This window comes from Lynx rufus, unplaced genomic scaffold (assembly GCF_022079265.1).
Source record: "Lynx rufus isolate CCGP_SWC_20201006 ecotype Redwood Valley unplaced genomic scaffold, mLynRuf1.p SCAF_29, whole genome shotgun sequence".
Classification (NCBI taxonomy): domain Eukaryota; kingdom Metazoa; phylum Chordata; class Mammalia; order Carnivora; family Felidae; genus Lynx; species Lynx rufus.
Window position 1 is genome coordinate 6307066 of NW_025814844.1, and position 14006 is coordinate 6321071.

At 41.7% G+C, this 14006-nt stretch overlaps 1 protein-coding gene and 1 long non-coding RNA gene across 3 annotated transcripts in view; one reads left to right on the forward strand and one right to left on the reverse strand.

Annotated features, from left to right (window-relative positions):
- NDUFV2 (NADH:ubiquinone oxidoreductase core subunit V2) overlaps positions 1-1009 on the reverse strand; it is a 32028-nt gene extending 31019 nt beyond the window's left edge. Inside the window, exon 1 of the mRNA XM_047090214.1 lies at positions 899-1009. Coding sequence (XP_046946170.1) covers positions 899-952 — 54 coding nt within the window. The 5' untranslated portion in view covers positions 953-1009. The remainder of the gene's footprint in view (positions 1-898) is intronic.
- The window catches only part of LOC124519803 (uncharacterized), a 29577-nt gene continuing 16576 nt past the window's right edge, over positions 1006-14006 (forward strand). For both annotated transcript variants that reach the window (XR_006964193.1, XR_006964192.1), the window contains exon 1: positions 1006-1287. This is a non-coding gene — a long non-coding RNA (uncharacterized LOC124519803). The remainder of the gene's footprint in view (positions 1288-14006) is intronic.

The following is a 14006-nucleotide window of genomic DNA, read 5'->3' on the forward strand; positions in this document are numbered from 1 at the left end:
ATTACAGCCCAATGTCACAAAGCTAGAAAAGGCGGTGAAGCCACTATCTAAACTCAGGTCCAATTCTAAAGCCCTATTCAATTCTACTATGCACTATCTCCCACTCTTCTGCTAAAAACTGACTCAACCTCTCTATTTTACTGCTAGGGGAAAAAAAGGCTTCCTTCCAGTAAATGCTGTAAAAATCGCCATTCCTGGAAATCACCATTAAGTTAACTTGAATGCGTGTTTCGATTCAACGTCCTTGCCTAAAATAAGAGCATGTACTTGGATCTCAGAAGCCCATTCAAGTTCTAAATCCTTCTGGGTGCAGTTTTTCTGATGGTGTTCTTTCATAGGGTTAATGTGACACGATTATTTATCGAACTTTTCCGATATGCAAAACACAACTGCAGTAAATCAAACACCTTGCCCTAAGGAAACGCTCTTTAAGCTTTCAACCAGCAAGCCAGAGCCTATTTCCAGTGCGCTACTACAGGCCGGCAACAAGGTCACCAGGCTTGATATGCAAGGTAAGGTGCCTCCTTCGTGGGCGGGGGATCTTAGAAACCTATCTGGCCGACGAGGCCAGGCCTACGTTCCGCGCTGGGGCGAAACAGCAACAGACCACCGGCGGCCCCTCCTTCTTCCTCTCCTTGACCACACTAGGCGTAAACTTCCCAGTCCTGTGGGGGAGGCCACGCACCCGCAGCAGCTACGTCTGCGACCCTCCCTCGGAGCTCCTCGCCGGCGGTGGAGCTGCAGCGGCCTCCCTGAGAGAGGACGAAGGCCGCAGTGTCCTTGCCGCCGCCTGCAGGTCGTCCAGAGCCCAGGGTTCTCGTGTGCCCACCACAAAAGTAGACACCGAAAAATAGGGGAGAGTGGCGGCAGTGCCGGGGCTCATTCCGAACCTCCTTACCCACTGGGCGATGAGGCCTGCCGCCTTGGCCCGGAGCGCCGCGGAGAAGAACATGGCGGACCAAACAGTTGGCCTTTCCCTGCGGCACCAGGCGAGAATCCCGAGCGAGCCTGGGACGCACGGCGTGCGCGCTCCCGAGCCGAGGCCTAGCGAGTCCAGGGCGGCGCGCCCCTCCCTGCTAGGAGGCGGCGGGGGCGCGCGGAGGTGCGCGGGGGCTGCTGGGGCCCAGTGGGCGGAGACTTCCTCGCGGCGGGGCCCGGCGAAGACCAGCCAGGCCCGTAAAAGGCTGGGTGCTGCAGGCCGCCGGTGGGGTCCCGACCTTGAAAGGAAGCGTCAGTGAGCTGTACCTTGGGCCTCTAGGGAATGAAACGCCGATCTGGATTTATGGGGTGAGCTTACCTCCTGGAGAGCTTTATGGGAATTACCACCTCCTTTTTTTATTGTAGTTACTTAAAAAAAAAAAATTCCGTTGCGCCCCCCCCCATAAATCATATTTTACAAGTTAAAGGATTGAAGATGGAAAAGTGAGCTAGACACCAAATGCCCTGTTTCGCATTCTTTTGATTTAGAGATGTGTGCCGACATATTTAAGGGTGAAATGATAAACCCGGAATTTGCTTCAGAACAAAGGAGATTCAGAATAATGGACATAGAAATGAAACATTATTGGCCATGAATAGTGACTGTCGAAGCTGTGGTAGTTCTCATGGCTATTCTCGGTACTTTTGTACATGTTAGAAATCTTCCATAATAAACTTAAAAAAAAAAAGGCCACTTCCTTTTTGATGTTTGTTTGGTCATCTTTGGAAATTCCAGGTATTTTTATTCAGCAACAGCCGTAATATGCACAGCGCAATTTCCTGCTGTGTAGCGTTTACCAGGCACTTTACTGCCTCTTGATTTTTCCCTTCACTGCCTTCTTTTCTTGCGTGTCATGTCCTGTAGACCCCTTCATTTTGCCCATTTTCCCTGCTAAACTTGTGAATGATTTCTGGAACTTTCACAGCAGTATAAGGATTTTAAATATTTATTCTTCATGTGGAAACTCTAGGGGCGCCTGCGTGGCTCAGTTGGTTAAGCCCCTGACTTTGACTCAGGTCAAGATCTCTGGGTTCCCAGTTTGAGCACCAGGAGGAACTCTGTGCTGACAGGTCAGAGCCTGGAGCCTGCTTCGGATTCTGTGTCCCCCTCTCTCTCTCTGCCCCTTTCCTGCTCATACTCCTCTCTCTCTCTCTCCAAATAAATAAACATTAAAAAAATTTTTTAATAAAATATTGCATTATAACCACTTATGAGTCATATTGTACAAATTATGAAATGTAAGTCACAAGAAGGCTGACAGCCAGTGAGCTAGAAGTGCTTTGGTTCCCATTTCATTGCTTACCTTTTATATTAGCTTGCTTCTCCTAAACTGGTTCAGTATTTACCTCTCAAAAGGAAAACTATTCTGGATCTCCATGTTGATTTAAATTATTGTTTCACAGGGGCACTTTGCTGGTTCAATCAGGGGAGCACGTGACTCTTGATCATGAGTTTGGGCCCCATAGTGGATGTAGGGATTACTAAAAAATAAACTTAAAAATAAAAAATTTGTTTAAAAAATTAAATTATGGTATTATAAATTTACCTATATATATATGTACGTGACACTACTATGCACATAAGCTGTTCTTGTAGGCCTCATACAACTAAAACCAAAATATATCACAAATTAAATACATAACAAACTTACTACAAATGGATGATACTAGTAAGACATGGAGTCTGAATCTGGTATACATGCTTTCTCTTGATTCCATTAGGGCCTTCTCTGACCCTAGGTTAAGTCTCCGTGATACCTTCCTTATAGATGCCTGCCTCCATTTTCATTATCACATTTACCACCAGATTATAACCTCCATAGATGTAGAAACCTGCCCTTCCCAACTTGTTTGATTCGACAGCTTTCGCTGATATATGGAAGGCATTCAATACTTGGAAACTGAATGAAAATGTTGCACATAGTACAAATATTTGGACTCTGAAGGGGTTGTATGTCTCTGGTTGGATTATGCTTTTATAAACATGTGTATCTGTGAGAGCGCTTTTGGATACGAGTAACAGGAAACCTAACTGAAGGAAATTAAACAGTAATGAGTTCATTATGTCACATGAAAATAATTCCAAAGGTAGAACAGTTCCAAGATTAGGTAATTCAGTTACTCAAGGATGTCCTTAAAAACTTGAGAGCCTTCCCATCTTTCTACTCAACCATACAGGAGCTGTGACTCCTGTTATGGTCACAAGGTGGCTGTAGCAGTTCCAAATATCATGTGCAGATTACAACCTTCCCAGGAAGAAAAAGAACTCTTTCCTTTCAGGGGTCTCAGATGTTCCTCCAGCAGACTTCTTTTATCTCATTGGCATACCCATCATGGTAGTTAAGAGAACAGGCTCTAGAATGAGACTGCTGGTTCAGACCCTATCTCTACTGCTTTCTAGCTGTGTGACTTTGGGCAAGTGAGTCTCTCCAGTGTTCTGTTTAGTAATAGTACCGTCCTCATTGCTTTATGCTGGGAATAAAATGAGTTAATAACTATGAAATTCTTTTTAAAGTACTGAGCATGGAGTAAGTGCTCAGTAAATGTTAGCTTGGATGTCTTCCGTAATGGAATAACATCTGTGGAGTTCACAGTTCACAGAGAAGGTATATATCTCATTGGCGTCTAATAGTCCCAGCAAGGACTTAGCAGATATCCCTAATTTCTGTTACCTACAGGCCAAGAGTGCAAAGAGTAATGTTTAAAACATTAGGGATCAGAGCTAAAGGAGTTAGTCTAGCCTGTTAACACTTCCTTGAAGATGATACAGAAAGTAAATGCTTTCAACAGTCATTCCACTGCCAGTAAGTGTAATACTGCTTTGTTCAACCATCCAAAAAGTCTGTTAATGTCCAGCATGATTTTGGCTTATCCTTAACCCAAATAATTCTCAAGTGAAAACATTAGGATTAATCTTCTTCACACCTGGTAATGTGAGTTCATTTCTAGAGCCACCCCACTCATAAAGTAATCTAATGCACAACTATTCTTCCCAGAGTCTTTAGGATAGAATTGTGGGGGCTCTTTGAAAAATCGCTACTCTCAAAGCCATCGTTTCTAGGCACAGACCAACATGGATGCCAGTGATGTTAAATGTTAGTTACCTAACCCCATAGGCTTGATTGAAATTGGCTTGATTACATACTGTAATGAATATTATGGCTGCCTGGTTAGACATATCCCATGATTCTAAGTTAGTGCTACTACCTTAAGCCCAGGGAAGTTGGCCCTAACTATAGTGATCAACCATTTGAGTAAAAAATGTGTGTGGGTTTGGGGTGGGGAGGTGGTGGGTAAGGGGAAATGAGGGACTGGGAGCTAGGAGAACTGGGATAAAGTTGAGGGGAATGACCAAAAGTGGGAACTTGTGCTCTGCCATTTCTATGATTTCTTCTCCATTTAAACCAACATAAACAGGCTCTAGTGAGGACATAGTATGATGAAAACCATGAGCTTTGTAGTCAGAGGGACTTAGGATTGCAATTCTGACTTCATCTCTTACTAGATTCTGCGAAGCTTTGGTCCTCAATTTCTTCAAGTATAATTAGAACATTAAATCATTCTCTTAGGTCACATCATACTTATTAAAGCAGCCTCAGGCACTTTATAGTATGTTCTGCCTCCCACATGGCCTACTCTAACCATATTGACTGGCCTCAGGTTTTCTAACATAACATGAAAGCGTAGGTCCAGTCTTGTTTTGAGGGAAGAAGAGGGACTGAGTCAAAACTCAAAGGAAGGAGGAAAAAGAGATAAGGCTATTGCTGGATGAATAAGAAAGAGTTTTCAAGAGAGAAAGGAATAAAGGTCCTTCAAGTAGGAAATTTGAGGGTGCAAAAAGTGTGATATAGTCACATTCGTACACTGAAGTGTTAGACCTGCTTCATGCTGTTGCACTGTGAGGTGAGGGGGGATATTAGAATAATGAACAACTTCTTCATGATCTTTCCAAATTCTTCTCAAGTTAATCTGGGATATGTGGGACCAAAAGGGAAAATCAAAATCAAAACAGCCACTAACTTAGCTATACAAACCTCAAGAATAGACTGTCTAAAAAAATAATAAGCAGAATGTCACCTAAACCATTACCAGATTCAAGTCGCTTGTTACTAAGGAAATTTATCCTAAGGAAATAACTAGGAAAGTCTACAAAGTTGTACAAACAAATATGTTCATCACAGCGTTATTCATAATACTGAAATCTTGGAAGCCATGTAAATGATCATCATCAACAGAATTGATTAAACAAATTACAGTACAACCATACAATGGGATGTCGCTCTACAAATTTAAAAGTAATAACAAAGATCAGTATTTATTTTAAAGGAAAGATGCCCATGATGTGTTAAGTTTAATTTTTAAAATTTTTTAAATTTTACAAAACATCATGTGTAACATGACCACACTTTTTGTATGTGCATAGAAAAAAATATGGGAGGGGCGCCTGGGTGGCGCATTCGGTTAAGCGTCCGACTTCAGCCAGGTCACGATCTCGCGGTCCGGGAGTTCGAGCCCCGCGTCGGGCTCTGGGCTGATGGCTCAGAGCCTGGAGCCTGTTTCCGATTCTGTGTCTCCGTCTCTCTCTGCCCCTCCCCCGTTCATGCTCTGTCTCTCTCTGTCCCAAAAATAAATTAAAAACGTTGAAAAAAAATTAAAAAAAAAAAAAAAAGAAAAAAATATGGGAAAGTTACATATCAAAATGGTAACAAGAGGGGGCACCTGGGTGGCTCAGTCAGTTAAGTGTCCAACTCTTAATCTTAGCTCAGATCTGGATCTTGGTGTCATGAGTTCAAGCCCCGCGCTGGGCTCTGTACTGGGCGTGAAGCCTGCTTAAAAAAAAAAAAAAAAAAAAAAGTTAATAGGGGCTCCTGGGTGGCTCAGTTGCTTGACCATCCAACTTTGGCTCAGGTCAAGATCTCACAGTTCGAGGGTTGGAGCCCCCTGTCAGGCTTTCTGCTGAGCCTCCTTAGAATCCTCTATCCCCCCCCCCCCCTTCTCAGCCCCTCCCCCCACTTGTCCTCTCTCTCTCTCCTCTCTCTCAAAAATAAATAAACAAAAAAAATGTTAATAAGAGTTCTCTCTGGGTGTTGAAATATAAGGTAATTTTAATTTTTTAGACCTTTTGTATTACCAATTTATTTCAATTAACATGTGTTATTTTTATTGCAAGAAAATAAAGCCGTGTTCATTTTTAGAAACAGGGTACTAAAGGAAATATAAAAGTGAAAAAATTGATAACTCTCTTTTATACTCACTTCTTTTTAGTGAGTTGGTCTACTCTTCAGAGTAGAATTCCTTATACCGCTATTAATTCAAGTTTTAATTTAGGGCATCAGTGAGTGTGGACTGGGAAGAGGGAAATGAGCCAGTTCTTAGGATCTTTGGGCAGTTTTAATTTTAGGCAGAAGAAACAGCTCTGGACTCTTTCCCACAAAGCTGTTCCTTAAAATTCCTGTGCAAATCTGAACTCATTTCTTCCTTGACCAGTCACAAAAAGATTCATATAAAATTTCTTTAAATAGCCAATTCTCCTTGCTCATATAAAATACTCCTTGACTAAGAAATATTATATTGCAGCTAAGTAGTTCATTTGCTTCATGTACTTGTGTGGTATGGTATAAACAGCCTGAGCTGTGTAATGAAAGAGTAACCCGAGCAGGGTGAAATTGGTTAGAAAAGTCTTTCATTCATTCATGTGCTGTACAAATATATTTTCAGCCCCAATTATCTTCAGCACTGAAGATACATAGATGGAAGACCATAGTCCCTTCTTGGGAAGACCTAACACACTGCAAGGAAATGATTATAATACAGAGTATGTGTGCAAGATGAAATGGGAGCTTGGAGGAAGGAGTGCCAAAGTCTTCCTGGGGCAGTTCATGCCAGGCAGAGACTGGAAGGCTACATAGGAATTGCCATAAATAGTTTCTTGGGGATAAGTTTTCACCTGAAAGAAGTGAAAGATATGTATTGTTAGAAAGAAGCTGAAAGATCAAAGTGGCAAATAACTAAACTTGTAAACTGATCCTGCTAATAAAAAAGCTTAGAGGAGACATTTCCCTGCTTCTTCAGGAGCCCACTTCCTACCAGGTAATTTCAGTTCATAGTAACAAAGACACTTGATGTTGGTGCTGGGGTCTTCATTGTCCTTTCTAGAAGCGAGATGCTTTTGGCAGGGACTTGCACGCTACTGTGTGTTAATGGTTGTGTGTTAATGTCAAGATGCCATGTGATAGGGGCACCAGGGTGGCACAGCCAGTTAAGCGCCTGACTTCGGCTCAGGTCATGATCTCACGGCTCATGGGTTCGAGCCCCACATTGGGCTCTGTGCTGACAGCTCAGAGTCTGGAGTCTGCTTCTGATTCTGTGTCTCCCTCTCTCTCTCTACACTTCCCCTGCTCATGCCCAATATCTCTCTCTCTCTCTCTCTCTCTCTCTCTCTCTCTCTCTGTCAAAAATAAATATTAGAAGATGGCAGGTGATAGAATTAGAAGAGGTTGTGGTATTAAGGTGGTAGAAGGACAGGAATTAATGCATGGATTCTGAGATAGCCTGACTCAGTGGGTCCTTGTATTAGCATTTTAGAGCAGGAAAGACTGGAAAAGATCTGGTCCAATCACCTCACTGTACAGATTTTTAAAAAGTTACTGAGCTTGCCAAAGATCTTAATTGCCTTCTTTAAAAATAAATTATTAAATGTAATGTTCAGTGTAATAGTGCTGGAGTATATCTCTGTAAAACTTAATGGGAAGACTCATTCCATCCATCTGAATAGCAGAGAAATAATGGTCTGTTTTCCGAGCTTTAGCTCAAGTGTGTCTTGTGTTTATATAGTCAAAGGTCAAAAGCTGACTAGGAACAGATGAGCCCTTTCCTTTTACATCATTTTTCAACTTTTCAAAGGGCTTAAAATAAACTATCATTTTCCATTATTTACTTAAGGGATTTGTTTTGCAGAATTTGTAGCTCTTGGGAACCCCCCCGTCGTTCTTATGAAGTACACAATCTGATTCTTACTCATCTATCAACATCCAAGGAATGTTAGTATTAATATGTATGGTTTAAATCACCCAAAACAGAATAAGAAGGCTGAATTGGCTAGTAATGTTTGTGACTTTCCATAAATATCTTATGTGTATAGACTCAGGAAATCACTCTTCCTTGAGATAGAGGAAATGATAGAGATAGAGATATAGACATGGCGGGGGTGGGGGTGGCAGGGAGGAGGAAGAAGAGGAAGAGAGGAGAGACAGAGAGAGAGAGACAGAGTGAGAGAGAGAGAGAGGAAAGAATGAGACCATGTACGTCAGTTCTGAGACCAAGGATTAATTTCTCTGAATAAAAGCACTTCCTTTTGTAACCAGCATTTCATCTGACACATTCTTAAAAACCACTGCAATCCTAGACTTCTAAGGGCGTACAAAAAATTTGTAGCTGACCTTGTGTAGACAAAGGTTTGCACTAATTTTTACATGGATTCATTCTTCTGCTGAACTCCAACTTGAAATCTCTGTGAGACGCTACTCCCCAGAATACATCCAGCACTCAAATCCTTGCTAGTCAACCTCTAAATGAAACTAAATTCTAAATTCTACCTTTACAATGCCTGTGCTACAGAGATTCAGTCAGATGTATTAGCAAGTGGAGCTTTTACTGGAGACAGTCTCTATGTGTCCACATTATAGGTTTTCCCAGATTAGTATTTTGAAAGGTATCATTAAAAAAAAGATAATCAGAGCCAACATAGGGGAATGCCTTGTTGACATTCATTTAATCAAATATTTGTTTAGTATTTCTGCAATAGTAAACTTCCCCATGGCCCCATGACTGCTTGCTAAATTGGCATAACATTTTGTTAAATGTGTAACCTGGGGGGAAAAATACTAAGAGGAACAAAACTTGTCATTCACTAAACCATTCCTCGATCCATTCAATGTTTGCCAAGTTCCTTTCATGGGTCAGGGAAAGGGCAGTAAGTGTTGAAGATGTCAAGATAAAGGACACAGTCCGACCCACTCCAAGGAGCTCACAGTCTTGATATGAGTACATGATTGAGTTCTTAGGTGGATTTGTCCACTGAAGAGAATGTACAACTCCAAACTCTCTCTGCTCCCTCTGAAATCTAATGTGCTTTTGCTGTGATGCGGTTTTGCAACTTGTCCTGTTGTTTTAGGAACAATAAACATTCAAAATAATAAACATCATGGAGAACCTACTATACCAAGTGGTAAGGCAGGCAGACTCATAAGATGGCCCCAGTGGTCCCTGCTTCCTTGTATTCATGCTCTTATGTAATCTCCTTCTGTTAAGTATGGGCTGGGCTGAATGACCTGCTTCTCACCAGTAGAATATGGCAAAAGTGATGGGATGTCACTTCTATAATTAGGTTAGAAAAGACTGTGACTTCAGTCACTAGTGCTTTCTTGGTTTGCACATTTTGGTGAAACAAACTGCCAGATTGGAGAGGCCTACCTGTGAAGGAACTGAGGGTGGCCTCCAAGCAAGGTCCCTAGTTTACCAGTCTGTGAAGAACTTAATCCTGCCAACAACCACGTGAGCTTGGAAGCAGATCCTTCCCCATTTGGGCCTTCAAATGAGACATGAGCCTTGTTGAAAGACCCTGAGAAAGAAGACCCAGGTAAACTGTGCCCAGATTCTTGATCACAGAAACTGTAAGATAATAAATCCATCTTGTTTTAAGTTTAGGGATAATTTGCTATGCAGCAGGAGATAACTAACATGGAAATTATCCTCATGCTCGAGGAGTTGACAGTATAGCTGAAGTCAGACAAAACACTATAGCCCAATTTTTAAAGTAGTGCCATCTTCAGTAACTTGGCAGAGGTTTAAATCAAGGACTGGATGCTGTGATTCTGGCATTTCAGTTCTAATCTCAAGTTGACTTGATTTCTGTTTTTATAGGTTTTCCAGCTGGAAAAGCTCTCGAGCAATTCTGTCCCTTTATTCCCTGTATTCTGTCCCTGTATTCCACCTGAAAAGAATAATGATACACACTGTAATTGACCAACTGACCTACACAGCCCTTGAGGGTAGGAGGAGTATTTTACACTTAGTGCTTTTTCACATGCCCTTTCATATAAGGGGAGGGTTCACCAAATATGAATGATGAACTATATTCTCACAATTAGGAAAAGACCAAAAAACACGTGGAAGACTTACGCATTCATTTCCTGAAAGACCTGAGAATTCTGGCACATGTACTGGAAATAGGATGGGGTGGGGAGGTGCCAAAGCAGTCGTATACAGGGCTCTGATGCACAGTTCATGAGCCAAACAGAAGAAGCCTTAGAAGACTTCCACAGGTGATATTCACCATGACACTATATACTTCCTCCAGAAGCTTTCCAGAATCACGAAAACAAGAGCCCTGAAGGTTATTTTTATTGACAACAGCAGATGCTGCCTGTGCTCTGCCTATAACCCCTAGGTACTGGCCATCACAGTGTATTCCAGAGCACCCTCCTGCAACTTTCCATTTGCAGGCTTCAGCCAGAAGTGCAGATGCAACCTTCAGCTGCTGACATTTGAATGGGAGGAAAAATCCCCAATCTTCCTTGCCCTGTTTTGATGGGACGACTCTGAGGTGTGTTCTATGCTGTCACCCATAGCCCCCAGTGGCACTGACTCCCAGGCATTCACAGGGGTAACCTACTCAATAGCACTTTCTTGGGTCACTCCAAAATAAACTGCTCGGACTCAAATCTTTGTCTCAAAGTTGGTTTCTGAGGAAACGTGATGAACAGTTAAACTAAAATAGGATGCTTAAGTCTGAATCTTGTTGAATTAATCCTGCTGAAGCTGTCTTGCTCAAGCATCTCAGGAAAGAACTAGGCCTAACTTTAGTGAAGTGTGATCCAATGGGAAGCCTGGGTGGGGAGGGCAGTACTTGGAAGCTGACTTGCTCATGGGGTTGGAGTGAACACTGGGGACTGAGTTGAGAGATTTTTTTTTTTTTTTAATGACACAGACTTTCAATAAATTTTAGAATATTGACAAATGAAATAGTCACTAAGAGGGGTGCCTGGTGGCTCAGTCGGTTAAGCGTCTGACTCTTGCTCTCAGCTCAGGTGTTGATCTCAGGGTTGTACAAGTTCAAGCCTTTGTTGGACTCCATGCTGGGCATGAAGCCTACTTAAAAAAATAAAAATAAAAAAATAAAAAAGTCACCAATAGCTATCAATCAGCCCAGAGCTTGGTTTCTTTCAGCAAAGCTGGGAGAATGTCTAAGTCAACTCATCAGGCCCCAGCTCTGCCCCAAGCAAGGTCCAGAAAGGTCCCAGAACTGGTTATGCTCTTGCTTTGGCCTCTTGACATCCTAAGCCCTTCCAGCTGTTGAATGGCAAAAGCCAAAAATGGGGTCACTTCCATTGCTGCACCTGGCTCCAGTTATAATGACCCAAACCAAGTCCTAAAGGTCCCCAGTAGCACTGGAGAAGTACGGATGTTTATTTTTAAATAAATTCCTTTTCTTCTGGTTTAATCAAAAGCTTTTATAAAGTTTGGTTTTAAACCATCCGCAAACACACTAATCTCTGAAGGATTTGGCAAAGATGTATGTGTTTTTCTATTTCCTGTTTTTTATTGTACACACAGATTAACACGGATTCAAAGAGCCCCCCCCCCCAAAAAAAAGTCCAGCACAAAGGATACGGTTAAATACAACAACTACAGTGAGGAAAGGTCTGAAACAGATTGGACAGTTGCCTCAGACAGAAAACTAACAAATAACTGTTACTTAAGTGAGTCACAATTGGAAGTTTCAGTCATTGTATGTGGAAGCAAACACATTTTAGTGTATGAACCTCTATTGTGGAGTTTGCATTTGCCGCTTGGTGTTCGAGTTCCTGCTTCTCCAAGAATAAATAGCCTGGTTAGGTACAGTCTTTAACAGACACCCTCCACTTTATGAGCAAAGTCAGATCCCAAGTGTTCATCAAAAGGTGCTGACAGAGGTTATCGGACATCTTCTGACAAAGGTCCGCATCCAATGGCCAGCACATGTGAGAGAGTACCAGAGACGGAAGAAAAACCTTTAGAAATTTTGCTGAGAAAATGCCGCCCTTTCTTCAAAACATGTGTGTTCCTTCCTCATGCTGAGAGAAGCTGTGTGCTTTCCATGTTTAGAGACGGTCTTTTGGAGGGGAGGGGGGATTTTTCAGACCAACTTGACCAGCCCCATGTCTGATCTGAGTTTTTCTTCAAAATGCTTTCGATTTCCTCTTTCAATGTAATCTTCAGGCTGAGAGCTGTTTTGCCCTCCCCACCCAATGGTATTGGTGCGTATTTCAGAAACTCTGTGAGTATCTTGTGGTATCTGTGAGTGAGATGGCTCTTCACAGTGGGTCTTCTTTGAGTGGCATCATCTAGATTCATGCTGGGCATTCAGTAAGAGCACTACTGAATGTAAACAGAAGTCATGATTGTAAACAGAAATTGAGGCTGAACACTGCTCAGGGCCCTTACTGCTATAGCGTGGCTCCACACAAGGACCCTAAAGTTTGTCTTCCTACAGCCCAGACACTGCGATTCTGCTCATCTGGTCAGGGTCTGTGACAAGCAGCGAGTCTAAGCTCATTGCTTTTATGTCTTGCAGTATGCTTTATAAATATTTTAGTAAAAGTAATATGATATTCAGATAAAATTCAGATCCATTTTGCCCCCCTCCTCAATTACCTTTCTTCATTTTCCTCCCCAGATCCTCCCCTGGTAGTGTCTCCAGTGCATGTATGTGTGTGTGTCCATCATCAATCTATACAGTTTTTTTTTTAATTTTAAAATAATTTGTATCATATGTTTAGATATTTTTGCAACCTGGTTTATTCCCTCTCAGTGGTATATTTTTGTGATCTACTTACAACATGAATACATGGACACCTAGTTCACTTTTTAATCTGCTATTCCAATGTTCTTGGGAATACAAACTTTACCTTTCATTTCAAACCCCTCTGATGGGTTTCAGATTGTTCCCAGCTTCTTATAGCTGTTTCCTATGCACATATTTGCAAGTTTCTCTACAGGAGGACTTTTCTAGGGCACAAGGAATATAATTTTTAGCTTTGCTGTATGTTGGAGGTTTTTCAATTTGTGTGTGTGTGTGTTTTTTAACAGTGACATTTTAGTTTATTTTTTATTTTTTAAGTAAGCTCTATGCCCAACTTGGGGATTGAACTCACGACCCTGTGGGTTGTACCTCAGGAGTCACGCATTCCACTGACTGAGCTAGCCAGGCATCCTTTTACTGGATGTTGTTAATCTGATGTCAAAATAGTTGTATTTATTTTCACTTCCATTAGTAGATTTTGTAAGTTCCTATTTTTCATCTTTCCAACATCTCATATCGTCAGATCAAACAATTTGTAGACAATCAGAGGGATATGAAGTGGGATCTAATTTAATTTGTATTTCTCTCAGTATAGTGAGGAAGACCATATTTTTGTAAATTTTGCTGGTTTTGTTTTCCTTTTCTGTTTCCTGTGCATATTTTTTGCCCATTTTCAAAACTTGGGGTTTTGTTTTCTTATTAATCTTAATTCCTTGTATATCTTAAATACTTTGTAATACATAGTATGAATATCTTCTCCAAGTCTATGGCTTGTTTTTAACCAGATTTTAAAAATTAAGCTTTAATTTTGGCATCATTTAAAAATTACAAGCAAATTTATAATTTTTTTTATTTTTTTTTATGATTCATGTGTTTTCTACCTTGTTTTAAGAAATTCTGCTTAGGGGCGCCTGGGTGGCGCAGTCGGTTAAGCGTCCGACTTCAGCCAGGTCACGATCTCGCGGTCCGTGAGTTCGAGCCCCGCGTCAGGCTCTGGGCTGATGGCTCGGAGCCTGGAGCCTGTTTCCGATTCTGTGTCTCCCTCTCTCTCTGCCCCTCCCCCGTTCGTGCTCTGTCTCTCTCTGTCCCAAAAATAAATAAAAAAACGTTGAAAAAAAAATTTTTTAAAGAAATTCTGCTTAGGGTCACCTGGGTGGCTCAGTGGGTTAAGCATCTGACTTCGGCT